The 22,033-nt window shown below is 42.1% G+C and overlaps 1 protein-coding gene across 1 annotated transcript in view; it reads right to left on the bottom strand.

Annotated features, from left to right (window-relative positions):
• The window catches only part of FRAS1 (Fraser extracellular matrix complex subunit 1), a 1,313,599-nt gene that overhangs the window by 548,748 nt on the left and 742,818 nt on the right, over window positions 1-22,033 (bottom strand). Inside the window, exon 19 of the mRNA XM_078676362.1 lies at window positions 17,276-17,490. Coding sequence (XP_078532488.1) covers window positions 17,276-17,490 — 215 coding nt within the window. The remainder of the gene's footprint in view (window positions 1-17,275; window positions 17,491-22,033) is intronic.

The raw sequence follows: 22,033 nt of genomic DNA, 5'->3' as shown, positions 1-22,033 counted from the left end.
CAAGTTGTGATATCGTTTGTTGTTAGGATATCAGTTTCTCTCGTTCTCAGTTGTCTTGTTTCTTTAGATGATGGTTTTAGTTTGAAGTATTTATGTAATTTCATTTTTCGCACAAAGGTGAACAGATCAATTCTTGTTTGTGTAAATTCGAGTCTCTCGTTAGGGCAGAATGACAAGCCCAATTGTAGGGTTTTTTCTTCCAATGATGATAGAGTCCTGTCGGTCAGATTTACAATAGTTAGACTGTCCTCCCTTTCTACCATTTCGCTCCCCTTTTGCTTCTCGTGACTCTCGGCGTGAAGTTGCCTTGGTTTCTGCCTCTGCCTCTGCCTCGGCCCCTTCCAGCCCCCTCTTCGGGTTCTTCTGTTGCTTCCGGGGGTCTGCTTTTTCCTCCCCTTAGCCACGTTGACCGGACTAGATCGTACTCCATGTGAAAAGGGGTCTTTTCCTGTGCGGTACCTGCCTGTTCATCCCCCGATTGTTCATTTTCGGTGACTTCTGATTCAGAAGTTTCAACTCTCGGTTGGGACGCGCGGGCAGCTCTTTTCTTCATTTCTCTCCGTGGGGCATCGAATTTTTTCGCGAATGTTAAAATCCTGCCTTGGGAGTAGTCTCTCTCGTCCCTCTCGAATTTTTCTTGTTTCCTTTGGCGAATCTTCAATTCGTATTTTTCCAGTCGCTTTCTCATTTCCGTTCTCAGTTCTTCTTTCCTTTGGGTATTTGTGTCATTATTGATCTCGTCCTCCAATGCCTTGATTTCATTGATCGCCTTCTCTCTGTCACTCCATGCGAATCGAATTAGCAATTTTAGCATCCCTTGACTGGATAGGGCTGTGTGTTCTGCCCATAGTTCCAACAGTCGGGGATCAGGGTTTTCGTATGCCGGGACCGTGTAGATTCTAAGGCCTCTTGGCACCCTATTTACATCCACGTAGCTTTGTAGAGAGGTGGCTTCCCACCATTTTCTAGTCTCTCTTTCGCGCAGTCTCTCCAGTTTGATAAACAAACTTGTCAGTGTGTCTTTATCATTTTGATTCGTCTTCCCATCGGGTTTTGCACCCTCTGTCTCTTTCTGGCGTTTTTGGAACATGCCACTCGCCGCTTCCTGCCGAGCCTTGTCACCAAACATCTCATCTTCCATAGTTTGGTATTTACTGTACACACTTTCCCTTCGCCTTGCGTCTCACCATAAACATTCAGCACTCCTACACGCACACGATCTTACCCGGTCGCGAAGCCTCGCTGTGTCGGGTTTCTTCTTGCGTGGTCTTCGGTATTGCTTGCTTGTGTGAGCGCGGTGCCCCGTAATCGTATTCTCGCTCCGTTGCACCAAAATCCGGGTCACTCGCAGGCGGGTGCCTCTCGTGGCGGCGCCCCACGTGTAAATCGCAGCTCAAGTTTCTTTCAAGTCCAAAGAAAGAAATTACGGCACTCACAGGGAAAGTGTTCAGTAAGTTTTTACTCGCTCAGCAGACAAACGCGTTTCGGTATTTCCTTCGTCAGTGTCTACCATTGACACGGAAGGAAGCGTGTTTAAAAGGTTTACGTCACATTTGTGCATATACATAGAAAGAGGACTGACGTTACACCTCCGTGAAAAACGCTATTAACATAGTAAATTACTTTTTGCATCAACATTTCAGTATTCACAATCATTAAGGCATGTAAATTACATTTCAAATTTAGAAGCACTTTGTATTTTGTGATTTACCCACATTTTAGCATGCAAGTGTAAAGTATAATAACTCACACTACACAACTAAGGCAAATATACTTTACACTTGTATGCTAAAATGTGGGTAAATCACAAAATACAAAGTGCTTCTAAATTTGAAATGTAATTTACATGCCTTAATGATTGTGAATACTGAAATGTTGATGCAAAAAGTAATTTACTATGTTAATAGCGTTTTTCACGGAGGTATAACGTCAGTCCTCTTTCTATGTATATGCACAAATGTGACGTAAACCTTTTAAACACGCTTCCTTCCGTGTCAATGGTAGACACTGACGAAGGAAATACCGAAACGCGTTTGTCTGCTGAGCGAGTAAAAACTTACTGAACACTTTCCCTGTGAGTGCCGTAATTTCTTTCTTTGGACTTGAAAGAAACTTGAGCTGCGATTTACACGTGGGGCGCCGCCACGTGAGGCACCCGCCTGCGAGTGACCCGGATTTTGGTGCAACGGAGCGAGAATATATATATATATATATATATATATCCACCGCTTGGCTCCCTTCCTCTTCGCTAGGCGCTACTTTCCCTTGGTCGCGTTACTCCTGCGGTTGAGCCAACCGCTGACAATTCACAACAGGTTTGTTTAACTTCAGAAATTTAACTGAAACAAGCGATTGATTGCCGTTTTTGTCTGCGACTCCACCCATCCCCGGGACCGGGGAAACCTGTTGTGAAATATATATATATATATACACACACACATACAGCCATGTATATGTAAACATCCCAATAACAGACAGAAGCTACCACCATGCTGATGTGCAAAAAGAACAAATTGCCTGGAACTGAATAATCAGGAACAAAGTTACAAAACAATCGGTAAAGAGATTATACCCCCTAAAAAAAAACCTGGATCATTACTCATTAACAATGCAAGCCAGCCAAGAGCTGTAAATAAGGCTGCAAAGAATATAATCCTGAAGACCACAGTAAAAAGAAAACAAGGAAATAAGGATATCACTTGGCCTAAAGAGGACAAGGTGAAGAAAATACAATATTGGAAATCACAGAAAAAGATACTCACTCTGCTTACTTAATGACAAGAGATATCAGAGAGAGCATAAACTGACTGAGGATTAGAGATAAAATTAAATAATAATGAGATCCAAAACATCCTCAACATCCAAAGCATACGCTCCACCCAGCTACATCCCCTACCTGACTGCAATAAGTGGGCTATATTTCCACAGGGATAAGACCAAACAATAAAAAGCCAATTAACTGATAGGATGCTAGCAGAACAAGAGCCAAAATGACTAATTGGAGGAGAAAATATCTTATAGAAGAAGAAAACTTCTAAATCACAGTAAGTAGAAGGGCAGTAATCTGACAGTCCTTAGTACACCCAGGTTTAGGCTAAAAAGAGCCTTTTCCCTGAAAGAAATGTAACCCATGATAGAAGGGTACATTCTAAGGAAAGAAAGAAGAACCCCAATAATAAAACAAATACATAGTCATAATAATAGCCCCTGAAGGTTAGAATATTAGGACACCTTAAAGAGCATACTAAAAACATTTCCATGGACATCAAGCTGCAGAAAACAGTGAATTCAAAAGAACAACCAAGTCCAAGAAGATGGATGATAACTTTGTGAGAACTAGTAGTGATGAACAATGGAGATTAAATATAATAACAACAAAGAGAGAGCAAGGAAAACAAGGGGAGCGTCCTTCTCCCTGGATTTAATTAGTAAACAACAAAGTGGACAGACCTTGGAGGGGATCCCAAATGTCATACACTGGAATGGAAAAAAACGCAGTTTTTTTTTAAAGAACACTCACCCACCAACATAGTTGGTGGCATCCTTTATCATTGGGTTCCCAGCCAGGCTGCCGAGTGCAACCCGGCTGTGCTACGACGCCTGAATTACAGCGGATTGTTTTGGTTTTATTTGAGTGAGGAGGGAGTGCTGAGAGTGTGGTTTTAAAAGTACCTCTAAGATACTCAATGGATACCTTTATTCTCGAGTTCTAGGGCACGGTTAAAAATGGAGAGGGGATCATTGTGAAGATATGATTGATCTTCTTTATCCTCCTTACCTGGTCGACATGTTTCAGCCTCAATAAGATATGCTGAGGCTTTCTTCAGGACCAAAGAAGGGGAGTGAGTGAGTGTATTACAGCACACACGCTAAGGTGTGCTGTGGTGTAGTGATGTTACCGTACTTACGGTTTCCACCGTCAAAATTAGTATACGGGCTACAGATAGTATGCAGCCGTTACCAATCCCGGAGGGGGCGGACTCTTGTAGTCACACATTCATCAACGATATCCGTCAGCCTTTCATACCTACTGCGGTCCTTTTCGGGATCCCGATACACTCACTCACCTTCTTTGGATACGTAAATCTGTAACAAAAACATATATGAAGATTCTTTAGTTGTATGGAAGAGTCATCACCAGGACATTGAGACCAGTGTCAAAATTGGTGTGGTGACCTCCTCAGATTATTTCCACTTGCTGAAGCATAGGGAAAGAGCTGCTGAATAAATTCAGGATACAAAACAAAGAATACCCAGATGAACTACCAGCAAGGCCACCACATAGATTGCAGAGAGAAGACAAGCTCTCTACTGACTCAGTGGGGGATTCAACACCTGAAGGCAACAAAAGATACCCAAAGTATATGTCCTGAAAGGATAAAGAAGGGGACGCGATTCATTGCCAGAGGAATCACACGCAACAAGTTATATACATGCTAATAAGCCTTATGATTTTTTTAATCGAAATAAAGAGAATTTGAAAGCAAATAAGCATACTGAAAAATACCTGATTAGGAGCAGGTACATAGGTAATCCCTCACCATCAGAAAAAGGTCTATTGAGAATGGAGCTCATCTTCAGAGAACAACAAGCTATACAATAGGGACTAAACCCAGGTAGGACTCAGAAGAGAAACAACCTGTCCTTGACAGTGTTAAATACCTGTAGAAAACAGGAACACCACACTTGAGTGTGAGCAACAGGTGAAATAACAGCAAAGACCGTAATAAAAATGTGCATATTTCGTAAGAATTCAAAGACAAACTAGTAACGGAGAAAAAAAGAGGTAGACACAGATAAGGAACAGAACTTCCGTGCCTTCAGCCTGCACACTAAATAGATGAGTGCCATCAAAGAGCATGTCAACCAGTGTAAGTTGAACTGCCTTTGAAGAAGATAGAGGTGTGCAACCAAGCAATGCGAAGGAGCACTACTAAAGAGGCCCAAGCAAAATAATTAGAAGTATCCATACCACAACGTATTGGAAACTTGGCCGCCTGCTGCCCATCATGTAGCAAGGGAGCAAGAGCAGCACGACTCTCCTCCGGAAGGAATGGTAGTATATCTGTCAATGAATCCCACAGAGCATGAGTGAAACGAGTAAGGACACAAAAAGTATTGGTGTACCTCAAAGCTAAACTGGTGGAGGAAAGAATGTGCCTGGTCCAAGTATCCAGTCTTATATCCTCCTGATCTGGTGGGGTAGGCGGAATAGTATCAATATTTCAAGCAGCCAAAGCAGCCTCAACCGTGAGGCTTTGAGGAGTAGGATGTTTAATAAGATAGGCCGGGTAATCAGTGGCCGGATGATGCCTATGAGCAATAGGACGTACAATATGAGGGCCCGTATCAAGTTTAGCCCAGGCCCCTAACAAGATGTGAAATAAAGCATTCGCAATCAAGAAGCGCCGAATGTGCTCCAGACTGACTCTGGTGCAAACCGGCCAACAAAGGGTCCCTGGACACAGTCACAGAAGGAAGTGGCATGTAGAAATCCTCAGCAACTTATTTTAACATGTATGTGAAAGAGGAGCTACCTCTGAAGCTAACTCAGGTGGAGATACAAGGCCCAAGGCTGGAGAGGATTACAAACCACTTGCATTACCCAACTGGTGTCCAAAGGGGGTGGATCGGAGTCAGAAACAAATAGTTTCTCTCCTTCACCTCCACATTCACTAGGCTGAGAAGGAAGAGTAGGAGGTCGGTCCACAAGGAGCCCAGAATTGATGCCTAAGCCAGCCTGCTCTTTAAGCTCTGAGTCTGATGCTGTTTGTCGAGCTGTGGCAACATCTATGCCGTCCAACTGTGGACAGTACAGAGTGGCGCTCTCATCGGCAATGGAGAGGGAAAGTTGTGATGCATCATGCGATGCCATCATCAACATAGGATGAACTGCTGCCGGCACCAAAAGTGGGAGTCTCGGAGAGATGCACCATCCGCGCCGTTAACCAAGTTGGGTGTTCGGGGCTAGACACTTAAGGAAGTAACCTCGAAGGCTGGTCACCGGCATCGATCAAGATATGGCATGCAATGGCCTGACTGACACCTAGGGTGAACCTATGGTCATTGTAAAAGTCTTTGTCTCCTGCACCTCTTTGAGGCCTGAATGCACTACAGGAAAAGGTGTAGACCCAAAAATCTTTTGAAGGGAATAATAAGATTCCCAGATCTGGGTTAGAGTTGCCCGGGCTCCAGGATATGTTGGGAAGGACGGGGCTGACCCTTCTCCAGACTACACAAGCTTCAACCACTTTCATCGTGACTTACTGCGAGACAAGAATGGCATCCACGGAAACCGTCCCTGGGGAGACGCCACTGACAGTCCCTGGAGTGCGAAGGAGACCGATGCCTATGGGTCATCTTGGAGGGCTGTGTCACCTGTGCCGCCAACAGCATCACCTGCCGCTCCTAAAGTGCCTTAGGACGAAGTAGTTGACAGGAATCACATAACGCCGAATTATGGTGCTCAACCAGGCAACACATACAGATGGGGATCCGTGGCCAACATCTGCAGACCACAGGACCCACAAGTCTTTAAAACCAGACGGCATGAAAAAGGCACAGTTTCCCTCAAGGAAAATCCATCGAAGTTGGCCAAAATGTCCAGAGGTACAGCTTCCAAGATCTGCGTGGAAAAAAAGATACTGATATCAGCGCATCAGTGGACGTCTTATATGGACACCGGTGACATCACAGGCGTGGACGATGCCAATAAGGAGTCACGCTACGACATTAATGATGCACAGAGGTACGGCTGCTGAAAAGTTTCCGGATCCAGTCTGTCACAAAGAGAGAATCCAAAAGTTAAGGAATCAGCAACTAGATATCGCAATCAGATAACAAAATGTCCCTTACCTCCACCCACCCCTAAATACTTCAAGTCAAGAATAACTTTATTTCAGTTCAGAGAACCATAAAAATATTCAAAGATTCAGAGAAAAAAAATACAGTACATACAAAATTCACAATAAAAGTAAAACATAAAATACTTTATAAAACTGCAACTATATTATGTTAAGCTTTTGCAGAAGATCAATTTAAGCATCAAACTGTTACCCTAAGGCTCTTTGTACAGATTTACTCATAATGCTTTCTAATCACGATAGAACCTCTTATGTAATCAGCTAATACTATGCAAAATTCAGCAGTAGCCAGTGACTGTAAAAAGTTAAAACCGTTAATATTCGAACAAGGGCGAATATTCCTTGATAGAGCGAGCAGGAATCTGGTTCTCACCAATTTATACAATGTGCAAAATGGTACAAAGTGCATACTGCTTTGGATGGAGAAATTTTCACACAGACAGGGTATAAGTCTGTGTGACAACCCTCCTTGCCATGGAAATGCCAGCAAAAAGTGAATGGTGCATAAACGGAACCTGGTTAGGTAAAATCGAAACTGAGACTTAATAGAGAAAGATAAATACAATTTGGAGGGGCAGGAAACAAGTGGGGCTTTCCAATATCACTATGTTGGTGACTACTACGCCTCTTGCCATTAATACGTTACGCCTCTTTGATACTAGTTTTGGCATTTGGTGGAGTTCCTTCAAGGTTTTTTTACACATGTTCTATACCAATCTCATGGTATTTTGTCCTCAGATAATGAGACCATGGAATCATTAAAACATTGTCTGATTTTAAGCAGTGTTTGATAACATCGCATGAAAACATTAAGTCATCTGAAATCCAAAGCTTGGCCTATATGAACAAAGGTGCACTACCCATACAATCTTCTATAAATTCTAGACAAAATTCGCTGTGGCAGAATAGGGTAGGAGCACATTTCGGTAGCATCAATAATCTTTTAATACACTTATTTTTGATTATTACAAGCTGTTGGCTTTTAGCGTAGCCCCAAGTGTGGCAATGGAGAACCAATTAGCTCTAGCAAGGGATGTTAGGTCATTCACAGGCTTATACCCCAATTTAAAAGCAAAATGAAATAGTAAATCCACCGTCCTACTTGTCTGCTGCGCTCTCAAAGTTAAAAGTGCTTCCCATTTCATCTAATTATTAAATAGATTGCCCAGGCATGAGAAATAGTTGCCCTTTTCTATTGTCTTTACCTTCACAATAAAATAGAGGTTTTAGGTCCCCATACCATTGTATATGATTTGATAAGGATTATATTACTTACCCAGTAAGCATCTGTTCTTGTCATGTAGAGCTGTAGATTCACATGCTTTGCATACTTCTGCCATCTAATGTTGGGTCCGGATGTTCGCATGTTGTTTTTCTTACCAGTCAGGAGGTAAGGTGACTCCTCCTTTCGGTGATAGTGCGCATGGGCATCAACTCAATTGTTAGATTGTTTTCCCGGAAGAGGGTGAAAATGCAGTGAATGAGTGTAGTAAAGAGATGTGCATGCGTAAATAGTGTACATACTGAGAATTGAAACAACTACAGGTGCCAGAAGAGGTGGGAGGGCACATGTGAATCTACAGCGCTACATGCGAAGAAGAGATGCTTACTGGGTAAGTAACATAATATGTTTGTTGCATGTGTGCTGTAGATACACAAGCTTTGCATAGACTTTATAGCAGTATTCTTCCAAAGCGGGGCTAACCAGTAGATGTTGCATTTGTCTGGAAAAGTGTTTTTAGCACTGCCTGCCCTACACTGGCTTGTTGACGTGGTAGTACATACACACAATAGTGTTTGGTAAATGTGTGCGGTGCAGAGCATGTTGCTGCTTTACAAATGTTAGCTATAGGAATGTTAACAAAAAAGGCCATAGACACCACTATCTAGCAAGAAGAATGTGCTCTAGGGGTGTAGATAAAATTATTTTGGCTTTTGCTTAGCAAGTTTACATGCAATTATCAATCCATCTTGAAATGCCAGTTTTAGAAATGGGTTTGCCTTTGTGAGGAGGTGTAAATGAAACAAACAGTTATTTGGTTTTACGAAAATCTTTTGTTCTTTCGATTTAATACAATAAAGCTCTTTTGACGTCAAGTGTGTGAAGAGCTCGTTCTGCTACTGAATCAGGATGAGGAAAGAACACAGGTAACTCAACTACTACTTTGTGAAGGAATTTGGAATTGGTGCGAAGAACTACCCTATCTTTATGGAACTAAAAGAAGGGTGGACCCATAAGTCTTGTAAGTACAATATTAGTATTACACACTGGTACCGGTGGAGTTCTTAGTGGTATAACTCTTTTTAAGCCCTCCATAAATGCTTTGATGACAGGAACTTTGAACAAAGACAAATGTTGTCTGTTCTGCAAATACACAGCTACTGCTGCAAGGTGCAACCTAATAGATGTGTAGGCTAGCCCACATTGCTGTAGGTGTAAAAGGTAATAGACAATGTTCTGAACAGAAGCATCTAGAAGTATAATTTGGTTGTTATTGCATAAACAACTAATTGTTTCCATTTTGCTGCATAGCAAGCTCTGGTAGTAGGTTTTCTTACTTTTTTGAGAATAGCCATACAGTCTGGTGGTAAATTTAAATATCCAAACTCTATGACTTCAGGAGCCAAATCGCTAAGTTGGACTCCTTAGGATTTGGATGCTTGATTTCTCCACGGTTCTGAGTGAGGAGACTGGAGGTGAGATGTAGCTTTTGATGTGGCACTACTAAGAGCTCTAAGAGGGTGGTGTACCATGGTTGACAGGCTCATGTGGGAGGTACCCAAATCAGTGTGAGTGATATTTGCCTGAGTTTCCGAACCAGAAGCAGAAGAAGTGGGAGAGGCAGAAAAGCATAGGCAAATATCCCTGAAGGGTTTACCTTTGGAGAGAGGGTGTGGGAACCTGGAGGTGAAGTTTGGGCATTGGGCATTGTCTACTGCGGTGGAGAGATCTATTTGTAGGTATCCCCATTGTTGAAAATATGGAAGGAGAACTTGGGGATGAAGTTCCCCCTTGTGTATTTGCTGTCTCCTTCTGCTGAGGAGGTCGGTGATTGGATTGTTCACTCCCGGGAGGTGTTCTGCTAGAAGGTGAACCTTGTGATAGATTGCCCATTTCAAAATTGTCTGAGACAGGCGTGACAGTTGGAGAGTGCGTGTCCCCCCCCTTGTTTTTGTACATGGTACATTGCTGTCATGTCTTTGCGGACGATGACAACTTTGCCTGTGAGATGAGACTGAAAGGCTTTCAGCGTAAGAAACAGTGCTAGAAGCTCTAGATAGTTGATGTGGAGACATCGGTGTTTGTCGTCACAGAGACCTTGGATTGTGTAATGATGGAGATGAGCGCCCCAACTGGTGAGAGATGCATCCGCTATTAGCACGACTTGTGGAACAGGGTCAATGAAAGGCCGCCTTTTTGATAATTTTGTGGCTTCCCCCACTGCAGGGAGCAATGGGTGCGGCTGTTTACTAAAACTAGATCTGTCAATTGACTCAATGACTGATTCCACTGGTGTGCTAAGCATTCTTGTAATGGGCGCATGTGTAGCCTTGCTTGAGGTACATTTGCAATGCCTGAAGTCCTCATTCCCAGTAGGCGCATGAAAGTGCTAGCTGGCAGGGTTTGGTTGGTTTGGAACTGCAGCAATAGAGTTTGGATACTGGAAATTCTGGCTGCATTGAGGGAGGCTAGAGTATGAATTAAAAACAAAAAGGGGGTAGGATGTATCCTTGCCTAACTCCCTCCATAGATATAATTGGGTGGGTTATTTCCCCTTCACTGCCATATCTTATGGTGACTGGAGTGAAGCCTACGGAGTAGGGTTACTAATGCTTTTTTGACACCCATACTGGCACTACTGGCACACAGACTAACTATCCTTTATTGGCACCCATAGGCGGCGCCCCAGAGAATATCGTACCTGTAATTGCTGGGGGAATTACCACAGGTATGGCTTTTGCCCAACTGAAAGTACTAATTGTCAACAGCTTTGCTGAAATTTGGAGCCGACTAGACTTTCTGGACTCTGAATTACGTAAATTGTCTAGCCTAAATGGGTCATCACAGCTTACTGTTCCTATAGGGGAAGGCCTGGGTATAAATGCTCCTCAGACTATGGTTACAACGCCCCTAGAACCCATGCTGGTTAGGGTAACAGCCATTGAGGATGTGCTAAGAAAGGGTCAAGGAGCACATACCACTAACTCTTCACGCAACCCCTCAGACTGTTTATCGGCTGATGGAGCTGTGACCTCTTCCTCCCAGGCAAATTATTTGCACACTTAAATTGTGGGCCCTTAGGACCCATGCCTATTACTGGCCCTCTACTCAATCCCGCTTCAGCCCACACCAAGTCTAGTGAACCCTAACTGCCACCCCTCTGAGACACAATCGCAACGGGAAGGGTGGAGGCGAGACTGAACTTGTCCTCCGAAGCTACACCATATACTATATTTGTAGTGAATGTACCACACCCTTCCACCCAGGTATTTGAATCATGGAAGACACTGAGAAACAAGGCTCTCTGTTGGCCCGGGACCAAAATCGGGTTCACAGAGGCTTTGTTTGGCGAATTTAAGATGGTGAGAAGAGTAGGCTGGGTAGGGAGAAGGAAAAAACACTGCCTGGCGACTGCATTGTTCTCACTTTTAGGTCACCAAGACTAGTATGTGAGATCCTGTTTAGACTAAGTAGTGACCATGTGTCACAAGATGGAATTAGTGTTCTACCATTAGGATACTTTAACCATCCTAGGCACCACGTACACCAGCCTTCATTATTTAGGCCTACAATCCCTACTAACCGCCAACAATTTAGTCTCCCTTTACAAAATAGTTTCGAAATACTTCCATCTTTGGAAGATATAGACTGACTCATTCCTACCACAAAACAGGCAGATTTTAGTGGGCCCGCTAAAAACAAATCCTCTAGCCTCTAGGTTTAAATGACACCTCTACCTTGCAATGCCCGGGGCTAATGATTGAAGCACATCCAGATAGCGAAGTGGCTCATGATCATACTGCTTCGTGTGACAACATGCAGGGACATCATTTGACAACTAAAATCACGTATTACCGGCATCCCTTAACTTACTTGGAGAGTGGAGAGGTGTGGCTCACTGGTTAGAGGCGGCAGACCTGTAAGCAGAGAACGGCCCGGGACCAGGGTTCAATTCCCGACGCGGCAGGGTCTTGGACCAGGGTCAACGGACTCGATAATTCTCGCCTCAGTGCCTACTCTAATCAGGGAACACACTCGGTAACTCTGGGCATTAAGCTTGCCTCATCTCTACAACAGCCCCCCCACAGACGCCGGGGATGCCTGGTTTCACCCTGGAGATACACAGAAAGAGACCATCTCACAGGGAAAACCAGGACGGGTTCCCCAGCGGTCTACAGCGCCAGGACACTCGGGTAGAATAACAGTGCGCTTTACAAGTATCCCACATTTACATTGTTCTCCACAAATTACAGATGGTCCAAAATGCGGCAGCCCGCCTTGTACTGCGCCTGCCCCGTAAGTCATCAGCCTCAGCAGCTTTAAACACCCTTCACTGGCTGCCAATAGGTAAAAGAATCTTGTTTAAACTTCTTTTAATCACCTTTAGGGCATTTCACCAACGAGGCCCAACCTATTTATGCAACGGGTTTAAAAGATACCATCCAACGCGCTGTCTGAGATCTGCGAGCCAGAACTTACTTACTCCCCCTCACTTCAAGTTGGCCACAAAGGGTGGCAAATCCCTTTTTGTATTGGGAACTAAAGCCTGGAACAAACTTCCCCTTTTCTTGCGGTCTTTTTCTCAAGAAGCCCCCTTCCAGAAGGCTTTAAAAATTTGGATTTTTTCTTTGCCTGACGCCACTTGTAGGACCCTAGTGTAATGTTTGTGTAGAACTCAGGACACCCCTTTCCCTTCCAACTCCCCCATCTGAGTTGTGTGAGCGCCAAGATACTCCTTGGAGTGAAAGTCGCGCGGTAGAAATGTCCCTTACATTTACATTTACATTTACTTTCTCCATCATTCAAAGGTTTCTAATGCTGTTTGTGGTCCTACCAGGTTCATTACTAATGGCGAATCTCAGCCTAGCTTAACGAATATACTCTTTTGGAACGTGGCAGGTCTAATCACTAAATTGGTTGATCCAGACCGGCTTAATTTTATTTATGGCTTCGAGATTTTATGCTTTCAGGAAACCTGGGCAGCTGAGATCTGTCACACTAATGGGTTTAAAACATTTTTACCCCTGCTACCTTGTCCAGCCATGGGAGGAATAAGGGTGGCCTATGTACTTTCGTTTCGCATAGGTTGAACGTAGTTAAGATAGCCCTTGTAGTATCCAATACCTACTATCAGGTTTTAAAAATGTATATTGACAAATTCCATTGTACTGTGCTTCTGAACTTTTATAATAACATACACGTGTTGCAAATCAGGGAAGTTTTAAGGCAGTTACAGGAGGACCTGGACTCTATTTACGGGACCATAACCAAAGACCTCTGAGTAATTTGGGGCGTGGACTTTAATACTAGTCTTTGCACTCATATGGCAGGAGGATATTGTGGTCTAGCATCCGATGATGATATAGATACCTCTCATTTCTCTCATTACCTCTTTTGGGATACGCTAAATTTGGTCAAATACATTATGGATCTTGGCTTCGCCAACGACTTCTGTTCACCACCCATACCGTTTAGCTGTACATTTAATGGTCGTGCACAATTATAGACTCTCTTTTAATATCCAATAGATAAGCCGATAGAATATAACATTTTAAAACTCACACTGTCGCCTTTAGTGAAAATTTTCCAATTAGTGTTAATGTAGACCTGCCGTCCAAATTGCTATCAACTGGACATATGGTCATAGGTCCGTTGCAGGACCCTGTAATTGATAGAACTAATGGATATACGATTAGATGGCCAGGTGGAGATACTTTTTTTTTTTTTTTTACTAAATCACTTTTAACTAATTGCAAAACAGATTTTTTAGTATGCCTCGATGAGACTGAGCTAGATGTCAATATTATTAGTTCTTTCTGTAAAATTTCAAAGGCCATTCACAATAGCTTAACAATCAACCCCAAAAGATCCTTCAAAGGTACGCAAGGTTGGTTTGATTCCTATTGCAGTAGGTCTCATGCAGCTTTGAAACTTGCCCTACACCAGCAAAGGAGAGACCAGGTAGCAATAAAAAGGGTAAGGGCGGCATACAAGAAATCGCTTAAAGCACGGAAGGAGACTATTAGATCAGAACTATGGCAGGCCCTTAAGCGAGCCTCTGCTTTAAAGGACATGAAAGGTTTTCGGAAGGCCATAAATCCTTCGTTCCTGGTCCCGAAAAACTCCCTAAGTTTCGAAAACTCGATTGGGGAAGACCTTGGGTGTCTCACTTTTCCAGCCTTTACTGTAACAACGCATCACCCAATACCAGAGAGGACACTGGACCAGGCACTGTAAGTCACTTTCCAATCTGCATCGATTTCAATGAGGACAAGGTGATCCTGGCTGCTCCGGTACCCGACAGTATTCCTGTAGAATTTATTCAAATCATGCCCATTGTTTTGGGGCCCACTTTTAACCCTGGTTCTAAGGGCTTGGTGCACACAAGGGTTTACCCTGACATGGACGGAATCCATTCTCGTTCCTATTTTCAAGAAAGGCGATCGTAACGATCCGTCCTGTTACAGACCCATTTCTTTGTTAGATTCCATTGTGAAAGTTGCTGGACGTGCGGTCCTGAACAGACTGCAGTTGTGGGTGGAGGATTCAGGTGTCCTCTCAGAACTACAGTACGGACTCCGTCAAGGTCACGGTGCTGTGGAACAGAGTCTGAACCTGAACCTCATAATGGGTAAATATATGCAGGCAAAAAGATGGAACCTTTTTATGTGTTCCGTCGACTTAAGTTCGGCATTTGACTGTATTAACCACCAGAAGTTGTGGCGCATCCTAGAGGATATGGGGTGGAAATGTCGTTAATCAACTTCCTCAAACAGTCGTACTTAGATGCCCGGGCTACGGTGCGTTATGGCAGAACTGGCAGACTCAGCCCTAGTTTCCCTGTCAGGAAGAGTGTCAGGCAGTGGTGCGTTTTAGTGCCCCTCCTTATTACCCTTTACATAAATAGCCTGGGGGACACTATATCTAGGGAATGCCAACACCTACCCAGGCTAGGTAAAAGGACAATTGGTGCTTTGCTATACGCTGACGACACGGTCTTGCTAGCCCGCACCCCAATAGGCCTGCAGAAAATCGTGACAAGTTTTGCCTCTTATATGTCGAGCCTGGATCTCCATGTTAACATTAGTAAAACCTTTGTAATGAAATGCAGTAAGCCCAGTGTGAAGTGCCACAACATTTTTATTAATACAAAAAACTCTAATTCACTAATTATTTTTCCTACCTGGGAATTGTTTTTGATAATAGGAGCCTGTGGTCAAAAGCCGTCAATTATAGAAAACTGCTTTTTGCAAAAGCCATTGATGCCTTGATTCATTTTTCCAGGAAGTTAGGGAAGCGCCCTATCGAGGACTTGCTGAGAATATATAAAGCTAAATGTATTTCAGTTGATCTACATGGAGCTGGCATTTGGGGATATGCAAATATAGATCCCCTTCAGCAAGCCGAGAATAGGCTTTTGAGATTTTTATTAGCCGTCCTAAATTCTACGGCTACATATATTTGCCACGCTGAATTAGGGCTGTAATACCGGTCCAACCTTATTCGAATCCAGCCAATCTTATTATGGCATAAGGTCTGGACAGGTGTTACTACTGGCCTCAATCGGTGCGTGATTAAAGATTGTCTGAATTTGCAACAGGCACAACGTATTTCCTGGCTCGCCTATGTCAAAAACTTTAAGCATGACCTAGATCGCTCAGAATATTTTGCTAACCCAGATAATCTGTCTTTTATCTCTGGGAAGTTACTCAAGGCTTTATGTATTAACTGTCTGGAGATTATTAGATTGTCATCTAATATAATGAAAATCTCAGTCAGAGCTAATTAACTACTCTTGACTCAGCCAGGAATCCAACCCTACCAATAAACTACCTCATAGAAATTATAACAGGATGTTAGTGACACGCTTACGTCTTGGCAATTTCCATAACCTGGTAACTTTCCCTCAGGTAAATGACTGGTCACATGCTCTTTGTCTATGCCCCTGTGATTAAACATCTGCAGAGTGCACAATTCACACACTATTTTTCTGTAAGTGTTTTACTTTACTTAGGAAAAGATGGATCCTTGAAACTGCAAGGTCTGGGACAATGTTGACCCGCTTTTCTTAAGCTGCAATTCCTAAATGATGAAACTTTTAACAATCAAACTGTAAAATATTTGAAAGGGGTGATCAGAACAATGAAATATATGCAAGACCCATCTTCTGTTTAAGTGACCTTGGTTTCTTATCTAGGTTAAGGCCATACTGAAATCTGTTGTTAGTCCTTGTGTTGCGTAAATTGTAGAAAGCTGCTAACTTTTTAATCTATTTTCCTTAATTTCTAATGATGAAATTGTATTATATGTCTCTTAAATTGTGATTACATTAACTAATTATCTTATGTTTATTGCTATGTACTCTGCTTGTATGATTTGACATATTTAAATCGAATAAAGCGTACCTTGACTTGACACCCATACCTTTCATCATGGCCCATAGTTTATATCGGTTGAGTGTCGATAGCGCTAGATAAGTCCACGAAGGCCAGATGGATAGAGCTCTTCATGGACCTACCATGCTTATTAAAGATTAAGGATAAATTAAGACATTGTTCAGTTGCTCTCCGCCCGCTCCTGAAACCATATTGAGTATTGGACATAATCCCATTATTGAATGCTTAATCTTCCAAGCGTGCAAGAAGGACCCTGCCCAGAACTTTAACTGGGGCATCTATCAATGAAATGTGCCTATATCATGATGGGTCACTTTTAGCACCGTTCTTGAAGACTGGGACCACAATTGCTTCCTTCCCTAAATACTTAAATTATACTTACCTTTCTATAACTCTAGCCACCTACAAACCCTAAAAATAACCCTTACCACTCACCCCTGAACCCTACAATTATCCTTACCTCGTGTTACCTCTACACACCACTAAACCCTAAAATTACTCTAACCTTCCGTTACCTCTACCCACACTGAACACTAAAATTATACTTACCTCCTCTACCTCTATCCACCCCAAACCATAAAATTACCCTTACCCCTTTACCTCTACTCACACCTAAATCACTTTTTTTTAATAACATTAAAAAAAATAATACCTGTGTAGTAAAAGTATGCAAGATAAAACAAGCGTTGTAAAGGCTATTTTCCAAATTGCAGTGCATACAAGATCATACAGTTTATAGTTCTTCTATTTTCATATTTATCCTACAGTGTAAAAACATTTTATGTTCTTGTCACCTGGAAATCGGCGGTCACTGATCCCCCGCAGACATCAATTAATTCGGTCATATCATAATAGGCATCAAAGGTCCAAATACAATTCTTTAGGTTTAAATGCTTATATAGCTGGATGGTCTTCGGCCCTCGCACGCTGGGATCAAACTGGTACGGACGATCAAAACCGGGTCCTAGGGCAATGCTGTCATAAGTCACCTCATCCAGGAATCCAGCTTCTTTAAAGAGGGTTAATAAAAATTAATAAATGATTACCAAGTTGCCAGGAAGGAATCAGTCATTTATTTTTTCAATATGTTACAATCAAAAGAACCCAACCATGGGCTAAATACTTATGTAGCAAATAAGAGACAAAATGGGAGGCAAGTGAAGAATGATGATGGTTATAGCAATTCTGAATAGCTACTGGACAGAAAGAAGGCTGTGGTTCATTGAAGAAAGGTACAGGAGAGAGATTGAAGGAAGGAAAAGTATGAAAAAATGGAGTGATTTAGGAAAGCCAACCGATTACTTTAATTACCATGGAAAGTTATGAGCAGTGAAAGGGTTTCTGAAGTTGAGAATGTCTCGAGAAAAACAAATATCTAATCAGAGAATCTTCCAAGGACCGCAGAGGGCAAACCCTGGGTTTACCCTAAAAGAGACCAATGGAAGAGCCATGTAGCAGTAAATTGGAATGGCTAGTTTAGGGAGCAGGATAATAATAACTAACAATGACTCGCCTGTTAAAGTAAGGATTGTGAGTTATATTGACAGCTGTAGACACAATCCTGGTAAGTCTAAAATTGAAGCAAGCGTCAAGGTATAAACTATGGAGGGCAGCGGAAACCTCAATGATGTGAATGCATTTCTTGAGACTTAAAATGACGTGAGAAGCTCAAAGGAGGAATCCACTAGTTGCCAGACTGTAAGTGAGAAGCTCAGCTAGAAATCAGATTCTAAAGTTCAGGCTGAGATAAAAAGTGATGTAAATTTTGCATACAAATCTGTATGAGACATGAAGCTCATTTTAGAGCAGTTAAGTCTGGAAGAGAATTAATCTGATTGCTGTGTTAATGTGAGATTTAATGCAAAGAAAAGGTTACTGGTTAGCCAAGTGATCTTGTGTTGGGAAGAGTGGTGATCTGTAATTAGACTGGGAGAAGACACAATTGGTTAAACGTGTAAAAAAAAGAAAATGAAGATTTGATTTTTAGGAAATGTCTGGACAACTAGGCTTCAAAGATCCTACAGGCAGCATTTGAACATACTTGTATATTTAGATACTGCAAACTTTTCACAACTGGATTTCCTTAGGATGTTCCGGTCACAGCTTATGAAGATACTTTGTATAAACAATTTACAATGAGGGGATGTGACATGAAAGAATTAAGGTGTTAAATAACCTTTATGCACAACTGTACCACCCTTCTGTCACCATTAACAGGTGGTAGGGTATTTCACTTATTAACAATATGTTTGACGGTACCCCTTTTAAGTATAGTTTAGCACACTGGGTATAATAGAAATTTGGGGGCTCACTCTTTTGAAGGATGCAAGAATAAGTGAACCTAAGTTGCTTACTATACTGAGGCAGCTTAATCCGGAGGATGAAAATCCATCCCATAACTGGTCGCACACAAACGTCAATTGATTTCTGTAAATAATATTGAATATCCATTCTATTAAATATAAGCAGCATATTAAGCATCACAGACAAGCGCGTATGCTGTTCTAATCTCTCTTATGCAGGTACCCATTCCTGGAAATCTTTCTCACAGGACAATATTTTAGGAGGTTGTGGACTGATGCAATGGATAGCAATTCAGAGTTTTGGCTAAAACAATCCCAGCGAGGCAAACTTATGTCGCATTATAGAGCCTCCAGGGTTGAGTAATAAGATTTAAAGGTAGTGCTGAGTATCATTCTCAATCAGTAGCTTCACAGTTCAACTACCTCATGTGAGAAAGTGACTTCTTTCTGCATGGTTGCCCCCACTTTTTGCGGAATTGTTGATGTACTTTGACTGAGTGTGCCCTGGGCTCCTGCTTATCAGGTACCCAGGGCCTATGTTTGTTTATTTATTTATTTATTCTGTGTTTTCTATAGCGCGAACCAGACCCTGAGTTGGGTGTCAGAGCGCTTTACATTTCAACCATTTCGATATCAGCAGATATCCAATACTTTCACATCCATAACATCTCTATGTGTTCCGCTAATATTGGCAAATATTTGTCCATACACAAAAATATAGTGAGGAATAATAGAAATCATTAGATTACATTCTAGATTGACTTGTCATGCGTCAATTACAGGAGTAGAGGCTCGCTATTCAAGTTCAGTAAATTATAGTATCTTGCATCGGGAGGTGAACAGTTTCTTTGTTCTTTATTAGGAACATCGTATTGACATTTCTATACATAACTACTTCGACGTCCCTGTTGGTCGTTATGGGAGATATTTACCCATCAGAAATTACTTGGTCTCCTTTTTGAATCGAGGAGCGTAGGCGATTCTTCATATTCGGTGAGAGCGAATTCCAAATCCTTGGTGTTGCTCCCGTGAAGGCCTATCGTAAGTTTTTTCTTACGGAAGAGTGCTGGTTTCAGTAGAAAGTCTTCCGATCCCCTTGAGCGTCTAGTGCCTCCGGATAGCGTAATTTTATGAGCTAGGTAATGTGGAGTTTTGTGGTGTATTGCCTTGTGAGTGATACAAGCAATTTTTTGCTCTATTCTTGCTTTTTATGGTAGGCAGTTGATGGCTTTCAGGTGAGGAGTGATGTGGTCGTATTTTCTTGTTCCAGTTAGAAGTCGAGTTTCAGCATTGAGACACACTTTTAGGGGTGCTTTTGATATCTTAGGGAGTCCTGATAGGGTTGCGCATCCATATTCAATTTTTGAAATGACCATTGATTGTCCTGCCAATTTCAGATCATCAAGATCGATGAGTGACTTCAGTTTTTGGAGGTAATTCAGATGAAAACAGGCGTATTTTGCCATTGAATTGATGTGTGCGTGCATGTTTAGATCTTTGTCCAGTGTGACACCCAGGGATTTGGTTGAGTCCACTATAGTAGGGGTACCGTTTAGTGCTGTGATCAGCTTGGTCCATTCTTTGATCTTTGCTGAACTTTTAGGAGGGGAGAGCAGAAGAAATTCAGTTTTTTGTGAGTTGAGCTTAAGATGATTGTCAGCTAGCCATTCTACGGTTTCCTGGAGTGCATTGTTTATAGTGTCGATCTCTTCCGGAGTTGATATCTTCATATACAGCTGGGTGTCACCAGCATACATGTGAAATGAGATGTTAGCCTTATGCAGTACTTTAGTTAATGGTTCGATGTACAGGTTAAATAGTGAAGGGGATAGAGTTGATCCTTGTGGGACCCCAATTTTAATCAGAGTTGGTGGGGATAGCTTGCTGTCTACAAGGAATCTTTGCAATCTGTTCTCTAGGAAGGAGTGGAACCATTTCAGTAAGGTACGTGATAAGCCCATCTTATTTTCTAGGTGCTCTAATAATTTTGGAATGCTTTACTGTGTCAAATGCAGATGATAGGTCCAGAAGGATCAGGAGACAGGTTTCATTACGGTCGAGTACTAGCAAAGCGTCATCTACTCTGTGTAGGATTGCTATTTTCGTACTATGGTTTGGTCTGAACGTAGATTGGTAGTCATTAAGTAGCTCAAAATCAGTAATGTGCGGACTTAACTGATGGTGCACACATTTTTCTAGTACTTTGGCTAGAAGGGGAAAGGTTGCTACTGCACTAACGTTGTTAGGGTCCAATGGGTTCTCAGTAGGTTTCTTTACGAGAGGGACCACCTGTCCTGTTTTTAGGCAGTCTGGAATTGATCCTTGGGCCAACGATTCATTAATAATCTTAGTCCAGTAGGGGATGACCATATAGTAGCAGGAGGGCCAGCATTTAACCGGCTGCGGGTCATTTTAATGATTCTTTGGTTTTAGAGAAAGTAGAATTTTGGTAATGTCAGGTTGATCATATATATTGAAGGTTGACCAATGGGCATTTTTTCTTGGGTATTACTCGAGTAGTTAAGGCAGAGTTCCTCCCTGGTTTACTCCTAAGGTTTGAGTTTTTTTCAGTGTTATTCTAGAGTTCTCTCTCCAATGAGCTGGCTTTATCGGTAATGTTGAAAAATCCTCACAGTTCAGGTCTGATTTCGATGTTAGTAGGGAAGATTTGGCTAACTTGTTTGATTAATCTTTTAGTAGATCAAAGAGTTTCCTTGGTCTGTTCTTTGCATATTCAAGTTAATTTCTAAAAAGTTCTTTTTTTTATCTAAGTAGACTTTTATTGTAGGTTTTTCTGGTTATTCTGAGATTTTTTAAGTTGGGGGATGACGTAGTTTGTCTCCATTCTGTTATTCTGAGTTTCCGTCTTTCTTCATTAAGTGATCCATTGAACCAAGGATTTTTATCTATGATCTGTATTCTTTTAAGTTTTAGCGGGGCAATGTCGTCAATTATTTTAGCTATCGTCTGATTGTAGTGATCTGTAAGCTCGTTGACATCCGTTAATTCGGAAGGGGGTTGGAGTTCCTTCTCGACTTGTATTTTTAGAATCCCCACGTTCAGATTTCTAGTGTCTCTCATCCAATGTTTGGGTTTGATTGGTTGCGATAATGTTTTCTCTTTTTAGGCTATTTGGAAGGTGATGTAGTGGTGATCAGACCAGTCACAAGTAATGATTGACATTTCTTGGATCGCATTTTCTTAGGAGATGATCCAGTCTAATGTCGCTCCTTTAGAGTGGGTTGTTCT

Source organism: Lissotriton helveticus, chromosome 2_1 (genome assembly GCF_964261635.1).
Source record: "Lissotriton helveticus chromosome 2_1, aLisHel1.1, whole genome shotgun sequence".
Taxonomy (NCBI): domain Eukaryota; kingdom Metazoa; phylum Chordata; class Amphibia; order Caudata; family Salamandridae; genus Lissotriton; species Lissotriton helveticus.
The sequence above is the reverse complement of the archived record's forward strand: the minus strand, read 5'-3'. Positions and strand labels throughout refer to the sequence as shown.